The 25,814-nt window shown below is 36.7% G+C and overlaps 1 protein-coding gene across 1 annotated transcript in view; it reads right to left on the reverse strand.

Annotated features, from left to right (window-relative positions):
- gbe1b (glucan (1,4-alpha-), branching enzyme 1b) overlaps positions 1-25,814 on the reverse strand; it is a 113,370-nt gene that overhangs the window by 37,531 nt on the left and 50,025 nt on the right. Inside the window, exons 8-12 of the mRNA XM_056756354.1 lie at positions 23,119-23,234; positions 22,439-22,566; positions 18,247-18,345; positions 6,177-6,287; positions 5,105-5,276 (exon numbers count right to left, since the gene is read on the reverse strand). Of these exons, the coding sequence (XP_056612332.1) occupies positions 5,105-5,276; positions 6,177-6,287; positions 18,247-18,345; positions 22,439-22,566; positions 23,119-23,234 (626 nt within the window). The remainder of the gene's footprint in view (positions 1-5,104; positions 5,277-6,176; positions 6,288-18,246; positions 18,346-22,438; positions 22,567-23,118; positions 23,235-25,814) is intronic.

The following is a 25,814-nucleotide window of genomic DNA, read 5'->3' on the forward strand; positions in this document are numbered from 1 at the left end:
CAGGCCTGCAGGTCTTTTAATTTACAATGCTCCCACAGCTGAGAGCTGCCCTTGAAACAAGGTCGTCTGGAAAACCCGAGCAGCCATTAGCATATGCAAACACAGCGCTAGATGAGATGATTATTTTAAAATGTAATTCAGGACAAAAGCTCTGATAACCTATAGCTGAATCGCATACACACCCGCTTACAAAGACCAATCAGTTTAGTATCTGCCCCATTCATCTAACACAAACACAGAACACATTTAGAGGGTAAAGCAAGCAGAATCTGATAGCTAATATGGGTCGCAGTTAACATTTAATACATCTATAAAGACAATGCGGTTACTCTGGTCAGTATAAAGACCCATGCCAACACAGGGCAACAGTCATTTGTTTAAATACCGACTGTAGTTACGTTTATTTAACTCAGTGAATCACTGATTCTTTTGAATACCCTGTTTTACTCAGGATTTAAATTAATTGTGAATGCAACTTAATTTTCCCAGTACCATTTATTTCATTAGTATAATTCAAACAATCGTTGTAAAACATTTTTTTTATTTGAAATGATTGGTTGCCAAATAATTATGTCATTCCCAAACCTGACAATTATTTAACATTTTTATAACCAGACTCATTATTTGACGTGTTGCAAACCAGTGTTAATCAAAAATTTCATCAAACTTTTATTCCAAAAACTGAGAAACATCAACACGTGTCATTAACATAATTCCCATCCCCAAAAATCCACACCATTATACTGTATATTATACTCAACATAATGTCATTACCTTAATGCACAACACCAAAATCTACACCATCATACATTATACTTACCATCACATCATTACCATAATGCACAACACCAAAAGTGTACACCATCATACATTATACTTACCATCACATCATTACCATAATGCACAACAAAAGTCTACACCATCATACATTATACTTACCATCACATCATTACTATATGCACAACACCAAAAGTGTACACCATTATACGTTATACTTACCATCACATCATTACCATAATGCACAACACCAAAAGTCTACACCATCATACGTTATACTTACCATCACATCAATACCATAATGCACAACACCAAAAGTCTACACCATCATACATTATACTTACCATCACATCATGACCATAATGCACGACACCAAAAGTCTACACCATCATGCATTATACTTACCATCACATCATTAGCATAATGCACAACACCAAAAATGTACACCATCATACATTATACTTGCATCACACAAAAAAATCTACACCATTGTACATTATACTTACTATCACAATATTATCACAACACCAAAAATCCACACTATCATTCTGTATATTATACTTACCATCACGTCCTTACTCTTATACGTGTATAAATGAAAGTAATCTGAAGAGCATCAACTTTAGAAAAGCCTTGAGCAGTTTGCCTGTTCACTAGAGCAGTTTGAACACTCTGTGCCTCAGAAGGTGATCCCTAAGTTTCATGCATCTCTGAAAGTCGGCCGTACATTCATCTCAGTCTCAACCTGCTGATTTAATGATGAAACCAGCGAGCCGTTTCATTGCCGCCTCGCGTGTATGTTATAATGTGCTCATCTTCTGCATCGCAAACATGGCCGCTGCCTTTTGTGGCCTTTCGGTTTGGGACTTTCTCTTGGCGCTGGAGAGTTAATAAGAGGTTTTGCAGAGTTAAGGGCTGCTCAAATTGATTTGCTTGCTCAAACAATTTGTTCTTGCTTTGCAGCGGCTAAATGACTCCACGGCCATTGATCCACTGACATGATGTGTCATCCTATTTTCACCATTTTTTCCCTCTCTTTGGTTTATATTGTTACCTTCATTTTACACACAGACCCTGAAAACCATTCGATGGAAATGTAAACCCTTTGAGTCATGAATTATTAAATAACAAAGAAAAGGAAAAGGTGATTTTTCTTTGTATTGTGCAGGAATGTAATCTCATGTACTTTTCGATTACTACACAGGACTTGATGCATCACTACTTCCGTCAGCTATTTGAAATGTATATCACATGTATATAATTTTTTTATAAAACACCCTACATATTCATATAGGATAGATAAAAGTAGTCTACTGCTAACATTTGACAGAAATTTCCAGCTGACAAACAAATGTCTTTTTTATTGAGGCCTGAACTCTGAGAACACAAGCAATATCCCTTAAAATCCCTACATTGTAACTTCAGACAAAAATGTGTGATTTGTTCAACGAAAGCACTTGTTATTATACTTACACCGGTGTTATTTGACTTGAAAAAACTTGTAAAGAACTTTTTCCTTCAGATTCCCAATAACAGTCAATGACAACAGAGACACTGGAAAATGACATGAACACAATGCCAGCAAGAATGCTAGCTGTTATCAAGACCAAAGGAGGAAAAACATATGATTACAGTTTTTTTGGGTTATGTGCGAATAAAGACAATTTAGTGGAGAATAAAATGTAATAAATGATTGATTATAAAAAAATTCTAAACTAAATTTTGACAGATTCAAAAATAATTGGGGTTCTCTCTTTATTATGACGAAAACATACTGTTAAGCACCCTGTATCTTGTTCTTTTATTTCTTAATTCATTTTTCCAAAAACACTTTTTTAAGTAGAGTGAATTTAGCTTAATTCTTTCATTCAATTATGCCATATAAAATAAAAATCAACTTTAGAAAATATGATTCGAAGTCCAATTATTTTTAAAATGTTATCATCTGTGTGTACACCACAAAAACATGAATTTGTATAAACTGTGATATCAGCCGCATTACGTCTTTCCCAAAAAAGTGACATCGCCTAATATTTGCAGTTCATAACATTAAAAATTACATATTTTTTATGATAGTGTTCCATCAAAAATGTGTGTGGAGGTTTCTATCCTCACATGTATTTTATTATGCGTTTTATTTTTTCCGTATTTGAATTTATTTTTTCATAGTTTTAATATTTTATTGTTTGTACAGTCTCAGTTTTTTCAGGCAATTTAATGAAGGCATATTTGCTAAACTGCAAAGGAATACTTTTAGTTGCATTTACAAGACATGTAGTATATAAAAAAGTCACATGAACATTCACGGTATGTTTGGGCAGAACATTTGTATAGATAGGATGTAAAGAATGACATTAAGTAATATATTATATGGCCCGAATGCAGGAAAATGAATGAGTTCAGCATGGAAATTTATTACGAACTGTGATTTGACATTTAAATAAAGATTTTTACCACAGGGGGACTTTAAGTTTTTCGCAAATCTGTATTGGAAACCCGGCTATTGTTGTTTTATTGAGTGTTTCAAAAACACACTTAACCATATTTTGTACATCGTTGTTGTCTAAACGTACCCTAAGTCCGAAACAAACATACAATTTCTAAATCACTGGATATTGCTAACCAAGTATTTTCTTATACAAGCAAGTTTACTGTCTATAAATTTTAAGCTCTTGTAGCCTTTGGGTTTTAGAAGCTTAACCGAGTGAAGAATATATATTCAGCAGGGGCTCAACACCATTAGGCAGGTAATTTCACCCAACAGAGAAAAGCTTTTACAGATACGCTGTATCTGAGAAGCAGAAAGAATCTACATCAAACAGGCCACATTCTTAGCTGTCATTACCGTTTGTGGTATTGGCAGTTGAACCGCTGCAGTAAACAATAACAGCCCTCCTGTGTGCATGATGTTTGAATGCGCCCATATGTCCAGCACAATGGTCATTTGTCGGGTTTAGACAGAGTGTGTGCAATATTAATATACAAATGGCTGGAAATCTGCCTGGACTGTGGCCGCTGTTAGGTTGAACAGGGTTCATTGAAATGAAGCAGACGGTTTTGTGTGGCCCACCGGGTCAGCAGGTGGAACTCAACTGACACGTTGTTGGACCTGATGAAACATTGAACTAGCTCAAGTGATACTGCCCATTTCATATGACACAAAGGCTGAAATGAGCTAATGCTGAAGAATGCGGAGACGGAGAGCAATTATTATCCCTGAAGTGGTGCTTTTATTTTAAAGGGGAATACGTGTTTTTTCTGTGTATTTGGTGTGTTATAAGTTGCCCATGCATGTATTAGACACGTAAATTGCAAAAGTTTAAATGTCGGAACAAAAAATGCATTCTATCCAAAAGTGAATGGTCACCCAGACCTGCCTGAAACGCCTTGTGTAACCACACCCCTACAAATCTACGTCATTTCGTAGCATGATTTGACTAAGACCCCCCAAATGTATAAGCAAGTAAGGTGGGAGTACCTGTCAGTACAATTGCTTTGGAATCTGATGTTCTAAATATGGTAAGATGCGTTACATTTCCGTCACACGCTTGCAGTATTTGACCAATCAGTACGCACTGTTTAACTGGCCAATCATAACACACCTCACTTTTCAGAGCGATGAGCTTTGTAAAATATCAACGTGTTTCAGAGAGGCGGAGCAAAGAGCAAATACAAACATGCACGGCATTTTGAAAATACAGCGTCTTTAACCTTAAATCGTGTATACATATTGTATTACATCTAAAATAAACGATAATATTTGTTTTAGCCGTGTCGTATGACCCCCTTAATCCTGTTAAATGGAGGATAATACCGCGAAATGTAAGTAATGCATGTCCATGCCTATTGAAGAAGTGTCTTCTACACTGTTTTAGTAGATCAAAATGTGGTATTTCATAATAATTGTATAATTATACAATATATACAGTAAATTGTATTATTAAAAGTGTAGCAACAACCACGGTATATTGGACCTAACAGAAAACCTTTAACTATCTGAAAAGAAGTCTCATGGATAGTTCACACAAAAGGTTATATTAATTTGTCATTTCTTTGTTTTCTGTGTAAAAGAAAAATAATCATCTTCAATTGCCTCAATTTGCATCTTTTTTGTCCATACAATGAAAGTAAATAGTGACTGAAATTAATGATGTGCCAAAATAATGGAGGTTATGTTGGTTTGGTAAAACACATTTATAAGAAACTTTATTTTTGAGTGAACTATACCTTTAAGACACAGAACAGGATAACAACAAATAAAAGCGCAAAAAAATCCACCAACCATCTGCTGGCTGTCCAAATGGGAACTAGTTGTCTGAGGACTCACCGATGAAGTTTAGGTAACCCTCTCCTCCCAAGGCGTGGGTAAGCAGTCGGATCATCTTGTGAAGCTGTATGCCCCGATCAATAATAGAGTTCATGGGAATCATAGAGCTCATGCTGGTGTACATCTCCTTGTCCATCAACCAGAAGGCCAGCGTCTTGTCTCCCACCAGAGCCTGAATGAGCAGATAAAGCACTTTAGCACAAACCGGGTGTTTGCTGTTTGATGAATAGTTTTTGCTTTTCGTGGTCAAGAAAAAAATGGGGGACCTTTTGTAAACCTTTACATCATAAAGAACTTTAACAACAATACTGGCTTTATTGTAATGACTGAAAGCGTATTTAGTATAGAAAGAAGGTGGGTTGTATAATGAAGAATTAAGACATGAATTTGAAAGAATAACTCACTAGGCCATGTCAAAACAGACCACTCCTAAGTCACAGCTGCTTTAAAATTATATACTGTATATAAATCGAGCAAAGAGGTTATTAAATGTATAAAGAAGGGAAATAAAACAGCATTCAAAAACATTTTCTTACTTTTTAAATGCTTTTGGACATGATCAGTATTAGAGAAGATATTATGCATATATGGGAAAAACTAAACTGTGTTGTGTGCCGGATTAAAACTCATGTCGCCCATTTGAGCACCACAACTTAATGTCTGATCTACTGTGCTAAAATGCTAAAACATCCATCAACATTTTAACACAAGCTACACACGTTTGGACATCTGTGGGTTTGATAGAATAGTTTTTGGAATGTTAAACTGTTGGTCTATTGATAGAGTGTCAAAGCGAAGTTTTATTAGCTTTGCCGTTTAAACTCAAACTCACTCAAGTGTCTTATATTGAGTTGCAAAACATCGTCTTCCCAGACCTTGTAAGTAACAAAAGCCATTTCTAGTGGACTTATAATGTGTACAACAGGATAGATGTGTTGATTTCTCATTTCACTGTTGTCCCAAGAGAACTGTACCCTGTGGTGACCCCAATTTCCATTTCCAATGACACATTGATTACATTTTCCTTTACTTCTCTTTGCCGGCAAGGTGGAGGCACGTGGTGCGTCAGTACCTGATCGTGGCTCTCAGAGTATGCGATGCATTTCTCCCCGTAACGCCTGTTGGTCATGGTGAACACAAGGTTTCCCATGTTCCAATCTTCATCCTTGAATTCCCTCAGGATCTGTAAATGGATGTGAAGGAATGAATAAATGAAAGCTTCAAGAAAACAAGTGAAGGAAGGAAATAGCAACATTCACAATTCAGTTACGCAGTACTTCACTCTCAACTGAGCTTTTGGGTCAAAATGTTTGACACGGTCTGAAAGGGAATGAATTCTAACACGATCAGTTATGCGTTGAATAGGTGAATGTAAACGGTCATAAATATGAATATGTATAATACATGGATCTTATATTTCTTCTTTTTTATTCAGAAAGTGCATTCTAAGGTAAACAGAAATTCGAGGGAGGAGAGAGGAGGACAATGACTATAGTTTCACTCAGTGATGAACGGATACTATACGCATCTAACTCAATGATTTAGTGGAAAAATAAGTGCCAGGAAATAATAATTCAGATTGAAAACCATGTGAAGTTGACGCTGTTGCATAGCAATTACTAGTCCAAAAGTAAAGCAAACAAAGTCCCTTTAAGCCATGTTAGTCCATACGGCGGCCATTTTTATTACCTTCACAGTCAGATGTGTTCTAAAATCCCAAGAGACATGAAAGTACGGATCCTTCTACTTAATCAAGAAACCAACATCTTCAAAAGTGGCCAGTTTGTTGGCCAACATGTCACATTAGAAAAAGCTTTTTTACTGGTACACCATCCAGTAAACGCAGTTGATGCCTCTAACAAAAGGGTCAGAACTTCCAGTCTGCCATAATAAGCATTTAAAGGGCTCAAAAATGATTCAGACCAATTGGGTTGGGACAACCGGATACATTTTCATTAACTAACTGCAACCAGAGGATTGAGTTCCCAGCATGCTTTGCTCTTATAACTGGATGAAGAGAGTAAATGCTGAAAATATAGGTTTCCCTTACAAAAAATAACCATGTTTTTTTTTGGGTGGATAAAGTGTAGTTACCATGTTTTCTTAGTGCATTGATTTCTATTGGCCATACCATGGTTCTACTACCGTAACAAAGATTTTTTTTTGTCAAAATGAACTATAAGGAGACCTGTTAGTGTTTCTTGTTCTGAAATGTAAAATTCAGAAGATTTTAGGGAGTACCATAGTGGTATAGATTGAGGGTTTCACTTGTCTGTACAATTTACCCAGTTTAAAGGGATAGTTCATCCTTTATTCACCCTATTTTCATGTCTGCAGAACACAAAAGATGGTTTGAAGAATCGAACAGCGATGGCACCAATTCACTTGCATTGGTTTTGTGTCCATACAGTAGAAGCTAATGGGTGCCGCTGCTGTTTGGTTACCAACTTTCTTAAAAATCTCTTCTTTTGTGTTCTGCAGAAGAAAGAAAGTCATACAGGTTTAAAATGACAAGAGGGTGAATAAATGATGCAAGAATTACATTTTTTGGGTTGAACAATCCCTTTTACTGTGTTGAAATAGTTAAACCAACAGACTTTTATAAAGTGATGTACATAAAAAAAACGTGTTCATCTTATCAAAGAAAGTCAAATGCATCTGGATTGGCCTGATGAGGAGTGAATCATGAAAGACTTTTTCAGGCGCGTTTATTTTCGGAGGAACTATTTTAGGGCCCTATTTACACCCTATATCTGGAAATTGTCATATCACTATTTAAGAGCGATATTTGATCAACACTCAGTTGACACTGTGAGAAAATTACGGTCAGGTCTTGTCAGGTCTGTTATTATCATGAACAGACATCCTTACACTTTTCTCACTGCAATTTATCTCCACACTCTCACTCAAACTCCTTCCTACTCTACTTCTCACCTTCAGTTCTGTGACAGGATTCGCAGCTCAACCCGTTACGCCGAGAAGATTTGCCGGGAACAAGATGGAGATACGATTCTTGTCAAGAAGAACACAGAAAAGTACAAACTGTTCCAATTTAAATACCCAACGAACGTGGATTCAACTCATTCATATTTCACTAAAGACGTTTTATTGAACTTTCCAGTTTGAGATGGCAAAAAGGCAGATGTTTGATAATTCAACTGATGGAAAAATATGCTGTCCAACAGAGATGAGCCTCTACAGCCCAAACACGTTGTTGTCAGTTTTACTGTAAGTTTTACACATCAGCAACTTTCCAGAGGCAAACAAGGAAATGATTTTTGGTATCCCTCACATCAGTCAAGGCGATCTCTGTCTTTACCTCACACACGGCCCTCACAGGCCTCTCTGCACCTATCTGACTGACAGCGGCTAGGGAAGCCCGGCAGCGTGACAGGCCGTCATGTGCTGGGTTAGATTGGGTCTGACAGGTGACTGACACAAAGGAAAACCTTTATATTAGCCCACAGCCAAACAATCAATGGAAAGACAAAAAAAGGCAGAGGTTTTTTAAGCACTGCAGTGAGGAGTCGGGAAGACTGAAAGCCATCGCTCTGCATCTTCAACTGCCTCTTTGTTTATCATTCAGAGTTTGTTTTGAGGGAACTGTCTGGTGCGACGTGACACCTTCATAACACGTTCGTACGTAAAAACAGCAGCTTCACGTTGTAGTGACGATTCCAGGTTACGATTTAAAACGGTCAAACAGTTTTAACATTGAAAAGCACCGCTTAATAACAGACGGATGATTATATTTCTATTCGTTCATTCAATTAAATGTAAATAAATATCTAATAACTTGACTAATAATGAAATAATGAGCATCGAAGTTTGATTTCAATCATTCATTTCACTATTATTTTAAAAAATACGAATAGATTTTTAAAAAGTCAGTTCGATATAATTTGAGATCAATTGACTCATGAAGCTACTTTGATTTAACTTCAAAATTTATGAAATTCGTGATTGTTTTTATTTCACACGAGTCGCTATGACGTCTGTAATGTAAATCAATTAAATAATGTAATAAATAATGTTTACTAAATGTTAACTTTTAAACTTTAGCTGCTGTAATAAACCAAAAATGGCTGTATAAACCATTTACTCAACTCAACTCAACTTTATTTTCTGTATATAGCGATTTTTACAATTTTCATTGTTACAAAGCAGCTGTACATGAAACATTTGGACTATAAGCAAAGGTTTAAAGTAATATAAGTAAAATAAAAAAAGATGAAAACACAGAAGACAGACACGCACCGTCGCACACACAGGTTCGAACACACCCACTTACCAAACACGGACTCGCAACTCTACACACACAAACTAAACACGTACTATCACACACAGACTCGCAAACACACGTACAATGGTTATCACAGAGAAGCACACAATTAAGATAAAGGAGAGAGAAGCAAAGGTCAAATATTAAACAGACTATAAATAAGTTAAGTAAAACTTTATAATACTAATTCTAAAGCAGCCCCTCCGGCCAGGCAAACAGAATGCAAATGGTGACGAGGAACCCAAAACTCCAATGGGGAAATAAAACCTCGGGACAACCAAGGCCCAACCAGGGGATTCCAGTTCCCCTCTAGGAAAAGGCCCTGCACAAGCTCGACAGTGCTTGGACAACAACTCTAGGCTAAATAAAAATAAAATAAAATTAGTAATAAAGTAGATTATAGGTTTAAGATTGTCATTACATTAAGTCATTTAGCAGACGCATTTATCCAAAGCGACTTACAAGTTGGGTAAACAATGGAAGCAATTGGGTCAAACATTAGGACAACAACAAAAAGCATGAGTGCAATAAAAACATGTTTCACAAAGCCTACTACAGTGTACAGAGCCAAGTTTAGTTTATCTAAGCTTTTTTTTATCAAATAGCAATTAAAACTTTGTAGTGTGGATTTACCATATAAGATATAAGATGGTCTTTATATATAAACCCTAAGGTAAAGAACTACATAAAAAGAAGTTGTGAGGATTGTATGAATAACAAGTAATATCACATCCTAACACAGCCAATTCTGATTGTGTGTCCACGTACCCACGCAGCTCATATTTTATTGGTGGATGCTCTTTCTTTAGCTTAGAACTAGAATAAAGATTAGCCTGCATGCAGATCGGCTCTTTTCCAGCATTACACATAAATTAACTCTTGGCCCAAACTGTCTGATAGCTCAGGGCTGCTTTGGAATAAAGAAAAAAATACATATACAGTCAGCTTTGAATTGCTGAGACAATCGAGCGCAATTAAGCAAATAAAAGAGGATGGATTGCAAAACGCAGCACGCTGAGAAATGTAACCCCTAATGACTACCAAGTGCAATAGGCCAAATGGAAAATAGTCTTTCGCTGTTTATCTTCTGGCGTTACATACCACCCAGCTTCCCCTCAATTATCATCTGACAGTTTAATTTCTGTCTGATCCTAAATTCTGTCAATCTTTCCAGTGAGTGAGAACTCTCTCATGACCTCTGCCTATTGACACAGAAAACTCAGATGATTTGATGTATCACACGACTGCGTAGAAACACAAAAATGGGAGAAAACTTTGTCTAGTATGAACATATTATGAGTCACTGCATTGTGAGAGGTGCAAATGTGGGTCGCATCTGCATAAATGCTTTTTCTGCAGTATCTCTAACTGTACATATGCTCATGAAGAATGCCATTACAGGAATATTTGGGGTAAAATGGTAAAATATTCTTTTATTTATCCAGCCCCATTTCATTTTGCAACTACATGGTCATTTTTTTACATATGCATTAGGGAGATGATTTACTCTAACACAATTTAGTCAATACATGAGCGAGTGCCAAAGTGCCATTTTGCCATTTTGTTGAACATCAAAATGTAAAACAAAAATCTTTAAGATTGAATTTTGATTGTAAGATCCATAAGTAAAATAAAAATGTAAAAATGGTTACATCCTACGAAGTGATCTATAAACGTTATGCTAACTTGTTTCTAGCAATACTAACTTTATTCTTTTGAAGTCTTATAGTGAAGTAAAGTGCAACATGACATATTTTACGACATGGCCGATGCATATAATTTCATACAAACTAATTTATACATTTTCGTATGATTTGTTTTCGCGCTTGTGATGGTTTGGGTTGGATGAAGGGTTTCATTATTGTTTTTCTAATATAGTTTTTCTAGTTTTGTACGATTACCTTCGAAATAATTACGAATATGATCCTGATTATTAGCGACCGTATAAAGAGTTACAAAATCCTGTTATGCCAGAATTTCATAGTAGGTAAAATATGAAGTACTTTAGGTCGCCAGGACATCAAATTGAGAACAAGAGTCACAGGAAAATCTAGAACTAACAACATAATTTTGCTGACGTCAAATTAGACGGCATAACTGATTTGACAGTTTAAAGCGGAGCCATCATGCCATGTAATGCATTCTGACTTCTTAACACTGTTGAACGTGCAGGCTTCTCATGCTTAACATGGTCATCTTGTTAAAAAACGAGTTGGACATATGACGTAGTGTTTCTGTACTTTATACAGTCCCCCAGCACAACTTGTTTCGGAAAGTTTTTTAAAAGTCTGGATCTGGGTTTCATAACAGGGATCCTATTCCTTTTACTGGGCCATTCTCCTGGAAAAGCATGGCAAGGCGGAAAAAATAGCCTGCCCATGCGCCAACCGACGAGCAAGACCCCTTTACCATCAAGATTGTCTGCGCTGCGTCAAGTATGGCTTCGCTGAGGTGTGTTTGTTTGTTCAAAGCATTTTAGTGATGGATGTTTTATAAACCCTAGATATAACATTGGATTTGGAGATCGTTTGAGACTGATAGATGGCGTGGCCCCAGTGCTAAAAGATGCCGGACATCAACTGCATCCAGTAAGTCAAACTAAGTCTTATTTCTGTGTTTTGTTGGCAATCGGCGCGTACGTGCATAATTGTCTTCTCGTGCTGTATTTCCGTCCCACTGCCAGCCTCCAGCAGCTCGTGTTTCTCCTGAAATAATCGTCCAGCTGTCTCTCTCTCTTTTATAAATTTGATCAAACTAAATACTCTTCGAATATACGACGTATGCAATACTACTGTATAGGTACTCAAGATTAATATGAGATTAGCAGAAACTGAGTGTGTAACCCGATTTTTAAATGTAGGTGATTATCACTGAATAATGACTTTCTTAGAATTGATGCCATTTTCCGTCATTTATGATACAACAGTTACCTACTGTTTACAAGTTTTTCCATCATTTATGACAGATTTCAGTATTTTCACTGTTATATAGTAAGGGGTGCTGTTTATACATCTTCTGAAAGAGTACAGCATTCACAGATCCATTCTAAATCTGATCAGGATCAAGTCTTTGACAAAACGCATGCATTTTTTAAGGATTTTATAAGAAACTTACACACAATCAGGCGGAGATAAAAATAAGTAATACGTTATCTTGCTTGTTCAAAGTAGAGTCTCAGTTCTTTCATTTGATACATGGCATGTTCACATATTCATAACAGAAAATATTCTGGGGAGCATAAAAGTTTTGTGAAAATGATCAAAAATGCTGACGCTCACTAGTGGGGAAAGAGTTCCTTTTGAGCTGTTAATCACACAACGTGTCAATAGATTGCTTTGGAAAACCTGTAGAAAAAACTTGTATAGACCAGCAATTCCCAACACTGTTCGTTGTACATAGTGAAGTTTTCTCTTTTCTAAAAAAAAATAAAAAAACCCACTTAGCTATGTATACTGTGGTAGGCTATATGAAACCAGTTTCTTTATTGCTTTTTCTTGTCCTTATGTTGTTCCAATTGCTTCCATTGTTTCCCTCATCTGTAATCCCTCATTTGGATTAAACTCGTCTGCTAAATGACTTGATGTAAATGACTAAATGTAAAGCTTTTTTTGAGCTTAACAACTTGATAGAAAAGATCTATGTGAAGACATAAAAAGGGTATTCCTATGGCATTGCGCAGGTTGAAAACAAGATATGGGGAACTATTCCTTTAACAGACCATTAAAACCAAATCAAGCAAGCTTCAATGAACAGAGGTGACCTCAAATCACAAACTTTAAGTTACATTTGTATGTTAAGCTGGGGAACACGGCCGAGCTTTATTCTCTCGCCATTCTCGCCCTTGCGAGACATCGCCATGTAAGTCCTTATTCACTACGCTCTAATTGTTTCCATTACATTTCAATTTGTTGGACTTGGGCAGAAGGGCACTGGCTAAATTAGAGGGCTTTTGTTATGCTATCCATTGGAAGCGACAGCGTTTTGGAGTGGTAATCAGACACAATCAGGCAAACTTGCGTCGCATGCCTTATCTGCTTCTCTTATTAGGACATCTTAATTTCTCAAAGGCTCGGAGATGTAGTCTGGTTGCCACTGCGGGCTCAGAGGTCGGATTAATCAGACAGGTTGGGCAACACTGGAAGCACAGCGAAGATGGGTGCGTGTATGAGAATGTCTATGAGACTGAATCAGGCAGGCTGGCCATAAAAAAAAAAAATCAAGCAGTTTATACTTCTTTAGTCTGATCGATCTCAGGTCAAAAGCCAAAAAGTTATTAAATTTAAACATCTTAATGCATTACTAATGAAAAATTATCGGCAAAATGTCCTTAATTGTCATTAAAATATGTTAAAAAGCATATGTTTCCATGAGATTCAACTTTTAACAGGTTCTGTTCGATGCACCTAGAGGATTGGCTGATATTTCTAACAGTCAGATCTATTAGCAAGGGAACCTTCACACATTTCTTTGCCAAAAATACATCCGCACAATACTGTACATAAACATGAGTCCCCCAGGCACACAACGGATCCTCACCATGCACTCTTTATCCTTCTCAACACAAACTCAAAGTCATCCGAGAGTTTTTGAAGAGCGGTCTCATCGGTAACCCGATGCAGAACGGAATCGATAGCGACGACGGATGAAAAGCCCCAAATAAATACTGCATGCTGAGCAACATTGTATGAAAAGGAAAATCTTATGAAAGCAGCAGGCAGCTTTAATGCCGTTCCCAACACTGATCCTGAGTCAGTGAAGTGGACGTCTTTGTGCACGCAGGGCGCAGAGCTGAATCAACCTGGCGAAACGGAGCTGTACGGGGGTCATCGGTGGCAGAGAACAATGGCACGGTCCGATGGTGCTCGTCTGGTAAAGCGCTTTGTATTGTGGGTAACCTTGTTTAGCAATGCATGATACTCTGCGGAGACCGTCGCCCCTGCGGTGAGCAAGGCACAGATACGTTTTGCATTTACTGTACGGGACAGTTGAGATAGACTATAAGGTGGATAGGAAAAACCCCTAGACATAAATCCAATAAAACAAGTCACTCAATTTTGAAACAGAATGAGAGTCTTGTATGTTCATAAATGGAAAGTTAAATCCTATTGCCATTTGGGACACCAAGGGCGGTGCAGAGGGTCTCCTGACCCCATGCCGGGGCCACTTACAATGTTAAGAGCAAATTATATTATGCTAAATATGTCTGTCTAGAGCATTTTTTTGCACTGCTCTGTAACTTCTCTCTATAAGCAGAACATATCATGCCTTTTTACAGACTTTGTTTGACTCAATTTTGATATCACGTTTTCACAATTTTTTCATGTGATGGAATATTGATTTTGATTCACAAGCACAATGACTGACATGACAGGCCTGCGGCTGTGTCTTGCCAGCGTATGTCCTATTGAAAGAGGACGGGCAAACAGAAGAGCTCGTCCATCGTGTTCTTAAAAAAAGATCACATTCACTCAACTATCCTACTTATTATGTTATGGCTAGAAAACGTTTAAAGTTCCCATGTGGTGAGAATGGAGTTTTTATTGTTGTTAATAAATCTATGTGGTGATTTTAACATGTTTAAGACAAACCACATTCAAAATATATCATTCAAAACCATCGCTGAGTATTTTTCTTTATAACTAGAACTGTCGAATGAGACATCTACAGTATGTACACAGCCACGGAGAGAATTAAGAGACTTTCATTTAATCAGCGTGTCTAGATGTATTGTGGACATTTTTTTTGAATTTCAACAAAATCAAACCTCATGAGTGACAAAAAGTCCTCCAACAGCAATGTGAAGAACAACATGACAAGACAGATGAAAACTATGATACAAATATTTTAAATATAACTGTTGTATTGCTTAAAAGTGAATATTAACCGGTTTTCTTTGCAGTATTTGAGGTCTGTAAAAACACAGAGCACTTTTTCTGTTATTTTGACATGTTTCTCCAGATTTCATTTTCTGCAAATAGAAAAATATTTGTATTTGAGTTTTGGGAGAAATATTGATAGTAGTTCACAGAATGTAACAAAATTCATCATTTTACATAAACAAATACCTATAAATAGTAAATTCACATTAATAATTTGAATCTTATTTTTTTAAGATGGTTTGATTAAGTGGAGGTGGGGACTAATTTGCGTATTTAAGAAGCCATGTATACGAAATTAGGCAAGGGTATAGAGTTACATTCAAGGCATGAACAAACAAGTATCATAAATTTTTTTTTTTTACATGTGCTATTTTGATGCTCAAAGATGAGTTGTAAGTGATAACATTTCGACTGGGAGGAAGACTAAAAAGTCTCTCATATTTTTATATTAGAAGTAACAATTACATTGGGAAGTTTAACACTAAAATGAAGTATAAATAATAAACACTTATTACCAATTGGTTATGATTTTATGTAAATGATGCACTGTCACATGAAAAATACTGTAATATACAGGACTACAGAACCGACTCTAGTAAACTTTAACACAATTTCTAGATGCTATATATACAGGGGTGTGAACAAGTATTTGCCCCCTTCCTGATTTTTTTTGCATATTTGTCATGATCCAGATCATCAAACTAATTGCAGAATTGTTTTAATTCAGCCACATTGGAGGGTCTCCGAGCATGAACTGCCATTTTAAGGTCATGCAACAGCATTTCAATAGGATTTAAGTCCGGGCTTTGACTAGGCCACTCCAAAACCTTTATTTATTATTTAGATCTTGATTTTTTTAGGCATTCAGAGGTGGACTTGCTGGTGTGTTTTGCATCATTGTCCAGCTAAATACCCAAGTGTGTTTTAAGCTTGAGGTCACAAAGGGATGGCCGAACATTCTCTTTTAGGATTTTCTGGTAGAGCGCATAATTCATGGTTTCATCAATTATGTCCAGTTGTACAGGTCCTGAAGCTGCAAAGCAGACCCAGGCCATCACACTACCTCCACCATGTTTGACTTTTGGTATGATGTTCTTCTTATGAATACTGTGTTTTATGCCAGATGTAATGGGATGCACTCCTTCCAGAAAGTTCAACCTTTGTCTCATCAGTCCTCAGAAGATTTGCCCAAAAGTTTTGGGGATCATCAAGATGTTTTTAGCAAATGTGAGTTGAGCCTTTGTGTTCTGTTTGGTCAGCAGTGGTTTACACCTTGGAACTCACCCATGGATGCAATTTTTGCACAGTATCTTTCTTATTGTAGGATCATCAACTCTGACCTTAACTGAAGAAAGAGAGGCCTGGAGTTCTTTACACGTTGTTCTGGGATCTTTTAAGACCTCCTGGATGAGTCGCCGTTGTGCTCTTGGAGTAATTTTGGTAGGCCGGTCACTCCTTGGACGGTTTACCACTGTTCCATGCTTTCTCCATTTATGGATACTGGCTTTCATTGTGGTTCACTGGAGTGGAGGCTTTGCAACCCTTTCTAGACTGATCATTTTCAATTACTTTGTTTCTCATCTGTACTTGAATTTCTTTAGATCTCAGCATGATGTGTTGCAATTTCAGATCTTTTAGACTACTTCAGTTTGTCAGACAGGTTCTACTTCAGTGATTTCTTGATTCAACAGGTCTGGCAGTAATTAGACTTAAGTGTGGCTAGTGAAATCTAACTTAGTTATTCAATTCATCACTTCATCCATGATTTTACCAAGGGTCACAAATGTTTGGATTGTTTTTTCCCCTTAATAAATAAAACCATAATTTAAAAAATTATAGTAATAAGTAACAAAAAATCTGCAAGGGGGAAAATACTTCACACCACTGCATATAGATACTATGCACTACTATAGTAAATATCCAGTCATTATACTTTACTGTGGTAAATACTACATTATTCTTTCATGTGGGCTACTACAAAATTTGCTAATCATATTTTGATGTACCTAAAATGTATTGTATTTGTAATCCATAACAGTGCATCCTCCAAACAAATGACATCAAAGTGTCTAACAGAAGCTACTTCACAATTCACAGTTCACAATAGATTTTGGAGTAAAATTCTCAAATATATTTTTAATGGAAGATCTAAAACATTTGATTTAGCCTTAGCCACGGCCCCCCTGCAACACACAGCCCAACGGGGGGCCGGAGGCCAACAGTTTGGGAAGTACTAATTTGATGAATAATTACATAATATATAAAGGCGAAGAAATTATTTAAAGAATTAAGAAACCATCCAAGTTCAACTTTTAGTTTGAGAGCAGGTTTCAATGATCAACAGAGTTGTGTTTGAATCATGTTACTGCCAAGAATAATAAAAAAATCCATAATGAGAAGATCTTCATTAATATGCACACTCACATAACCAACACAGAACAAAGACATGCTTTAAATCAACTCGCAGAAAACCCTAATGAAGAAAGCCATTGAAGAATTGCCCATAATTCTCTTTTAATTAGGCTGAAAAACATGAGCAAAGGTATAGAGCGCATCCTATCTCCCGAGAGCTCAACACTATTAATAGAAATCTGCCTAAAAACAGATATGTCCTGTTTATCTGATACAGCGGTTGTCAGTCTAGTTTGTACAGACAGATTTGGAGCAGGATCCAGATTCTGTATCTTCGAATCCTATTCCCCCGAGGAAAGACAGAGACATGCTCCGCTTCTGAATTACAAACGGGACAAGTGTGTGATGAATGAGACACTTAGTACAAACTGGCACGATCCCAAAGGAATATTTTGTAATATGAGCGAGGTGTCAGCTTTACTTACAGTAGGACCATGATTTGAAGTGGGACGGATGTTCTGTGATTCGCTGATGAAAGGAACTTGCACTTGATGTATTTGAGCTAACTGAGTATTCTGTTTTATGTATGTTTGTTACGTTTGCTATATCACAGGGAAAGAAACACTCACTTGAATCCATTTGTCTGGAATGGCCATGGCGAGGCGGTAGTCAAAACCCAGACCTCCCTCCTGGACCGGACGGCACACAGCAGGCATACCGGATACCTCCTTAAAAACAAGAAGGAATTTCTTTGAAAAAGATGTGAGAAGTGGAAGATGTGGAGTGGTTAACTTTGATGATGCTACCGAGCATTGGATGTGTTCATTTGAGTTTACAGGTGACCTGATATCTCTCATTTCAGGTCTCATATCCAATAAACCACCAAAATACAGCTTAAAGGGACAGTTCACCCAAAACGTCAAATTCTGTCATCATTTACTCGGCTTAGAGTTGGTCCAAATGTGCAGAAATGATGGAAACAGAGAAAGATATTTGGAAGAATGCTTGTAACCAAAAAGTTCTTGGCCACCACGGATTAATATAATAGGAAAAATTACACTTGTAGTCATGGTGCGGTTTGCTTTCCTCAATTCTTCAAAATTTCTTCTCTTGTGTTCAACAGAACGAAGTCATTTCAAAAGTTATTTTTCCTACTATAGTAATCAATGTGGCAAGAAGTGTTTGGTTACAAGCATTCTTCCAAATATCTTTATGAATATTGACGAACAATACGAATATTGTTCATCAGAACAAGAACTTTATATACATGTTGCAGATGCTGCTGTAGTTGTATTGAACACAGATTTTTTGTAACCGGCACCCATTGACTTCTTCTATAGTATGGACACAAAACCAATGCAAGTGAATGGGTGCCGGTTACCAACATTTGACAAAATATCTTCTTTTGTGTTCTGCAGAGAAAGTCATACAGGTTTAAAATTACATGAGGGTAAATAACTGATGGCAGAATGTTCATTTTTTGGGTGAACCCAGTGGGGTCAAAATCACACCATATAATACGCGCCCATACAGTCTGACTGGATTAGAGACGTTTCAAGAGTGCTGATACTGGAACAGCACTGAGATGCTTTACTGTCTGGTATCACTCCACCAAAGCATCCACTGAAACGATACACTAGGTCCCTCTTTCTCACACGCCCTGCATTCATGTTCCTCCAGTAACCACAAAGAGAAGTTGCCGGTTCAACTTTAAACATGATGTTGAATTAACAACAAAGGATTTGATGCATCCTTTGAACTAGTAACAACAGATCCTGGATCTCAACAAGATGGGTCTCAGGACATTTATGTGTCTCTCCTTACATATTTACATACTTTCAATTCAACGGTGTACTGTGTGAAACCTTCTCGCCTAGAGCCGAACCACATCCTGATAAATTAACACACTGGTAACACTTTCTATAAGGGCTGTATTTCTAATGCATTATATGGCCATTCTTAATGCACAATCATGCAGGCACAATGCCTTATAGACAGTCTCATCGGACGCACGCCGGGACTGCAGTTAACTTCCGGTCTGTTTTCGGCAAATGTCAAATAATTTAACCATTTATATTTTTCATATTTATTTTATTTACACTTCAGTATAGAGGGCAATTCTCGATATTAACAAACTATTAACTATGACTTTTTCCCCAATTAACTCTTAATTTGTGGCTAATTAATAGTTAGTAAGGTAGAGGGATTGGGTAGAATCAATAAAGTATTTTATTTTATTTACGTTATATAAATTTGTATTTTATTTTATTTTATTTTTTTATATAATTGTACTAAATAAACGATTTGTTGAATTTTGTTGTGTGTTCGTTTTATTGAATAAACAAATTGTTGAATGTGTCCAGTAGTTTTGTGACATTTAAAGAAACTGCATGGTACATTGACATCTAGCAGTTGAGCTTGGTATCGCAGTCTACATACAAAATATTGGAGAGAAAAGTTTAGCCGAGTAACTGTTCTTCTCGTTTTTTTTCTTAGATATGATCTATAGGCACTCTATTATTTGTGTATGTGTACCGGAGGTTAAGAGCAGCCCACAAACGTTTGTTCATGTTGCCAATTTAAAACCGTAACACTTAGTTTTTTCAGTGATAGTTCACCCCAAAATAAAAATTTGTGCCATTTTAAACCTGTCTGACTTTCTTTCTTCTGCAGGACACAAAAGAAGGTATTTTGATGGAGCTCAATGGAGCTTATAAAAGAAAATGATATGATATCTCTAGTGTGCGTTGTCGACTAATTACAAAACACAGAAGAAAGTATGTAAAAAGTAAGGGGTGTCATTAATCATGGCGTTAGACGGTAATACATTAACACTGAGTGCACTGTGTCCCTTTGACTCTAGAGGTTCATTTTGTCTTTGTGGAGTTGGAATACATTGTCACTGTTGACAAGACTAAAGTCACCGAGCCGTGACTAGAGATACTTTGGTCATTTTTAATAATACCATATTCAAGTGGAGAATTCAACAGACCATGAGAGATACCTTGGTAAGAACAGTTTGTCAAAACATAAGCAAAAAGAACAGACTAAAGGATTACCCAAGCAGCAAACCGAAAGTTACTCGCTGAAAATCATGTTCAGTATAAGCTGGAGCTAAACTTTGCAGGACCATGCAGGGCTGAATAGCACTGGGATAAGGGATTTTACTTCATTTTAATTAACCTATTTCTCTCCAGTTTAAGGGTGGGTTATGGTTAAGGAATGTGTTCGTGCCTTATTTCTTTGACAGGATTGTTGTTTAAAGATGTTGAATAAGGAACATCCCTTACTTGGCTAAACCAGGAAAATCTCATAAAGCTGCAGTAAGCTGTAGACTCTGTTAACAACCCCCTACACAATGAAACTGAACCCCATACGTTCAGATACAAAAACAAACTGCTGAGCTAACAATTTATTAAGGGGTGTTTGTGCTAGTTCAGGCATTTTTATGACAGAGCGGTCGATTTTGATCTGAACAGACTTTAACTTTAGTTCTTTATGTTATACAGTATGATGGGCTCTTGATTTAGAACTAAGAAAAGAAGAAATCTTTTAACTAAAGATTCACAACAAAGTATTTTTCTTAACCCTTTATTTATAATTATTACTGTCGTACCAGACTATGTTTTTTATTTTAAAATATGAAAATGCATGATACAAAATGTAGATGAGTATTAATATAAAATATAATATAATTTATCATAATATAATATACAGGCATGTGATCAGCCTTGGACAAAAAGGAAGGAAGACCGCACACACCCTCGCCCAACCCCAATCCCCCCAATAGTAGTCTTTAATGTTACTAATTAAATGTTACATTATTGAAAACAGGAAACTGTCTACCCAAATATATATTTTTTTCACTGAGCAACACAAAAACAAACTATTTTAAATTTTGGAAATATAAATTTAAATGTTTATTGGTTTAACAGTCACTGAAACAATATTTAATAAAATAGGTTGATGGTTTGTGCAAATACAGTGCCGGCGCTATGGGGGGCATTCTAGGGGCGTGCCCCCCTAGCTGTCATTTATGCCCCTCCTACCGCAGGCCATGGCGTGGCCCCAAAAAATATCCCTTTTAATTATTCTGTTAATATTAAATGTGCAAACTGTAACTTAAACAAGATATATTGAAATGAACGGGGAAACGCATAATTTTGGTTGTTCATGACATGTTACTGCTTACTGTTGCGGGAATATGGGAATTGTCCCTTTAAGAAGCATGGTGTTTATAGTCCTGGCCATACTGAATGATGTGAAAAGTAGTGCAGGATATTCAAGTGTGTGAGAGAAAAGTAGCAGACGGAGAAAAGGAGAGTAAGCTGCTTTAGAGGTTTTGTTGTTTTCTTAATAAATTTTTTAAACCACACAAGAGATCAAGTGATTGTCAAAAGGTATAGTGATGGATGGAGCTTTCGCTGATGAGATTAAACAACGTGCTTGTAATAGTTTTGGCAGCTCATCAAAATAAAAAATTCAACTGTATACCCAACAGTATGCCTTCATTGCTTATATTTTAAGTCAGTTCGTTATTTTAAAGGTTAAGGTCTAGATAAGAGTCTCTAACCCTTAACCTACCACCTTCAGCATTTTGAAATTTTCAAACAAACAAAAATATAAATATTGTATTACAAAAGTATACATTACATGAGTGTGCCAAAATGAGTGAAAAACAAAAAAATCCAAGTAAATATCACATTTGAACAGTCAGTGTTTCTAAAACAAACTGGGCCAAAACCGTTAAAAAAACGCCCACAGATATTCTGCAATATACTGCTGGGAAAACAACACATCAACAAATAACACGTAGCTCACCTCCGCAATTGTGATGCAGTCAGGATAGAGGGTGTGTAAAATATGGTTAGCTAACATGAGGTAGACCAGCGAGTCCTCATCTACTTGCAGTCCAAAATATTCAGAATAATCTCCTGAAAATCCCGTGCCTGTGTATCAGATAACATGCAAAGTAAATCAGACTCCATAGCTGAATTTCAAAGACTTCACACCTTAAAATAACAAAAACACACATCATTTATTCTATCAGTGGGTCTAATGTCATATTATTGTCATTAAACCCTGAAGGTAGGATTTCATTTTGTCATTTTTTTACTCAGCAACATCACATGTCCAAAATGAATAAGCACAAACGCAAAAACAATTTTGCAACACATAATCTGTACATTGATTCTTACCTAAAAGAACACGTATGGCATTATTTCATTCAATTATGAACGTTTGTGTGATTTCTAACCAGTTTGACTTTCTTTTTTCCGCAGAACACAAAAGTAGATATTTTGAAGAATGTTGGTAACCAAAAAAAGGGCAGTACCCATTCACTTCTATTGTTTGGACAAAATAAACAGTGCAAGTTAAGAAGTACTGCCTTTGTTCATCAAAATATCTTCTCTTGTGTTCTGCAGGAGAAAGTCATACAGGTTTGAAATGACATTTCACTATTTCATCTCTTTAATATTTCATGTATTAGTTGGGCATACCCATTCCATGATGATGGTAAAGCATGGACGTCACTCCATCGAATCTGAACCCATCAAATCTGTACTCGTCCATCCACCAGCGCAGGTTTGACAGGAGGAAACGCATCACCTCCCAGCTACACAAACACACACACAGTTATTATTGTACAAGATACAAGATCTAGATCTGCATTTGAATAGACAGATATGTCAGCTTTCAGTTATACGATTAACAATCTTATTAGCAACCTCATTAGTATTGCTCGTCTTTATGGTTGGGTTACTAATGCCAACAAACCCTTATTGAATTTCAATGCTTAACTCCCACACCTTTTTCGCTACCGAATTATGAATGATATCTCAGATCAATATATGTAGCTATATAGTATTTCAAAGAGATACTCCTGAAACATCACGGACATTCAAGAAATTGCAGCATTGGATTTCTGTAAAGTGAAAGGAGTAGTTACTGTCATACAGTCATGTGATGTACAAAAAACCTTCGGTAGACTTGAATCGTGGCTCCAGGTTCTCAGGCACCATTGCAATAAAATTAATACTGCTGACATCATCACATTCTGGGATGTGTTGTTTCCCAGATGGCGTGAACTGAGCACTGCCTGGAAGTGTGGGTAGTATTGCGTTCCCAGTTAGAATTTCACATGATATGAAGTCAAACAAACCTCACAATAGTGCAGTGAGCATCGATCACTTCTACAGTCATGATACACTCTCGCTTTCGGTCATTGAATATAGCTCCAGAGGGGGGAAGCAATAGACTGTTTCATCTGCTCGCAGTGGAGATATGAAAGACGAAATATTAAAATAAAGCTTCCAATGATTTCCCGCAGCATTTTTTATTACTAGACGGACTATCGCTGGTGACGTCACTGCAAGCGAGTCTTAAATTTGCATGTAAACACGGTTTTCTGCGAAGCCGGTTTCTTGATATGCATGTAAACATGAGAAAACAGTTGTATTGTATAAGCTGATTTTTGATAGATATCCGTTTATTTTGGGCTTGTAAACGCACTCAATGCTGTTATTGTCTCAGAGTTTAAAAAAAATTATGAAAGTATAATGGGAATGCATATTAACGGTCTCTTTACAAACTGACATTGCCAACTAGTGGCCTGGCATAATGTATATAATACAACAATTTGGTCATTTGTAAATAGAAAGTTTTATTGATCACAAACACACACAGAATGAAACGTAATGAAATGCTTGGCATTTCCTTCCTCACTTAAAATAAAAAAATAAAAGATATTAATAACATTAAATGAAAATTGAGAATTTTTATTAAAATTAAGTGAAATGTTCCATTTAAATGTTGACATTTTATTTATGTGGATTAACGTTGTTGAGTTAAATTGAGAGGATTACAATATACAATTGGATTGTTTACAACACAATGAACACAATATGTTTTACAATATAGTTTTTATATAATTATAATAATAATAATAATAAAAACAAACATAAACTCAAACATTTAATTTGATTGGTGTCATATAATTGTAATTTAACACAGAAGGTAGACTTTTGTATTTTAGATTTTGCATTTGTATTAATTCTTGCCTAAAGCAGAAAGAAGAAATTACTCATGTGTGCATATAAATATGAACCAATATTTGATCTGTTTTTTGCTTCATGCAGCTGTATATTTCCCAGCATCATTCCCCCAGAAAGTCAGACAGCATTACACACTACACAACTATTTTGAATCAAATCTTTGAATTTTTGAACCTCCGGTTCACGTTTCAAACGCCGAAATGAATACTAATCCCATCTATACCGCACCCTCGACGGCGTCTCAATCTGCTCCCCGCGGCATGTGGCTATGAGCATAAATTAACCGCCAGGATGTGAAATTGAAATCAACTCTTTCCTAAAGTATGTCTGTATCCTGGTGTGTTTGGATGATATGTGTAGGCACTTGTGACTAGCCCCCTCCACCTGAGCATCCTCAACAACTTACCTCTCCTGGAGTAATGGCTACGTTGCCATAGAAACTTTATTAAAATGCAAGAGCAGGGCTCTTCTGGAACAAGGTAAAGCATCTCGACCGTGTGAAGCCAAATTAAAGAGAACACCGTAATCTTGCCTGAGAGTCTAAATGCCAAACGCTCTGATTCACCGTTCTTAATGTTATCGTCATGAAAAAAAACAACACTCAACTCAACTCAACTTTATTTATATAGCGCTTTTAAAATTTTCATTTTCAATTTTCAAAAAACACGTAGGACTTGAGATGTGTGCGAACCTGGCTGAAACGCTACTTTTAATGCTACATTATGCTGAACTGTATTCAAAGATTTTTCTCTCTCGCAAATGTTTCGCAAATTCTACAACAATGACGGGAAGCCCAGCTACCAGAAAATTAGAAAATTTGGAAATGAAGCATCTTCTTGACACTAACGCCGGAATTCGAAGCTATTGAGAATAACTCACGGAACTCCTCAGAAACGCGAGCCTGCAGAACCGTGAAGATGTTTGATAACATTAATGCGGCGTAAGAGGCTACAGCCTTCATTTGGAGATATCCCATAATGCATTCGGATGTGTTCAGCGCTGTGATGATCTAGGCTGCAACATTCGTGTATGCTAAATCAAATATATGGATACAAGTCCCCGTCGGCAAAGCACAAATTCCCCCAAAGCATCTCCCAGGACGGAGCAGTTTGCAATTGGTTCTGCTTGAGGAGCAAATCAGC

Source organism: Triplophysa dalaica, chromosome 9 (assembly GCF_015846415.1).
Source record: "Triplophysa dalaica isolate WHDGS20190420 chromosome 9, ASM1584641v1, whole genome shotgun sequence".
In the NCBI taxonomy this organism is placed as follows: Eukaryota; Metazoa; Chordata; class Actinopteri; order Cypriniformes; family Nemacheilidae; genus Triplophysa; species Triplophysa dalaica.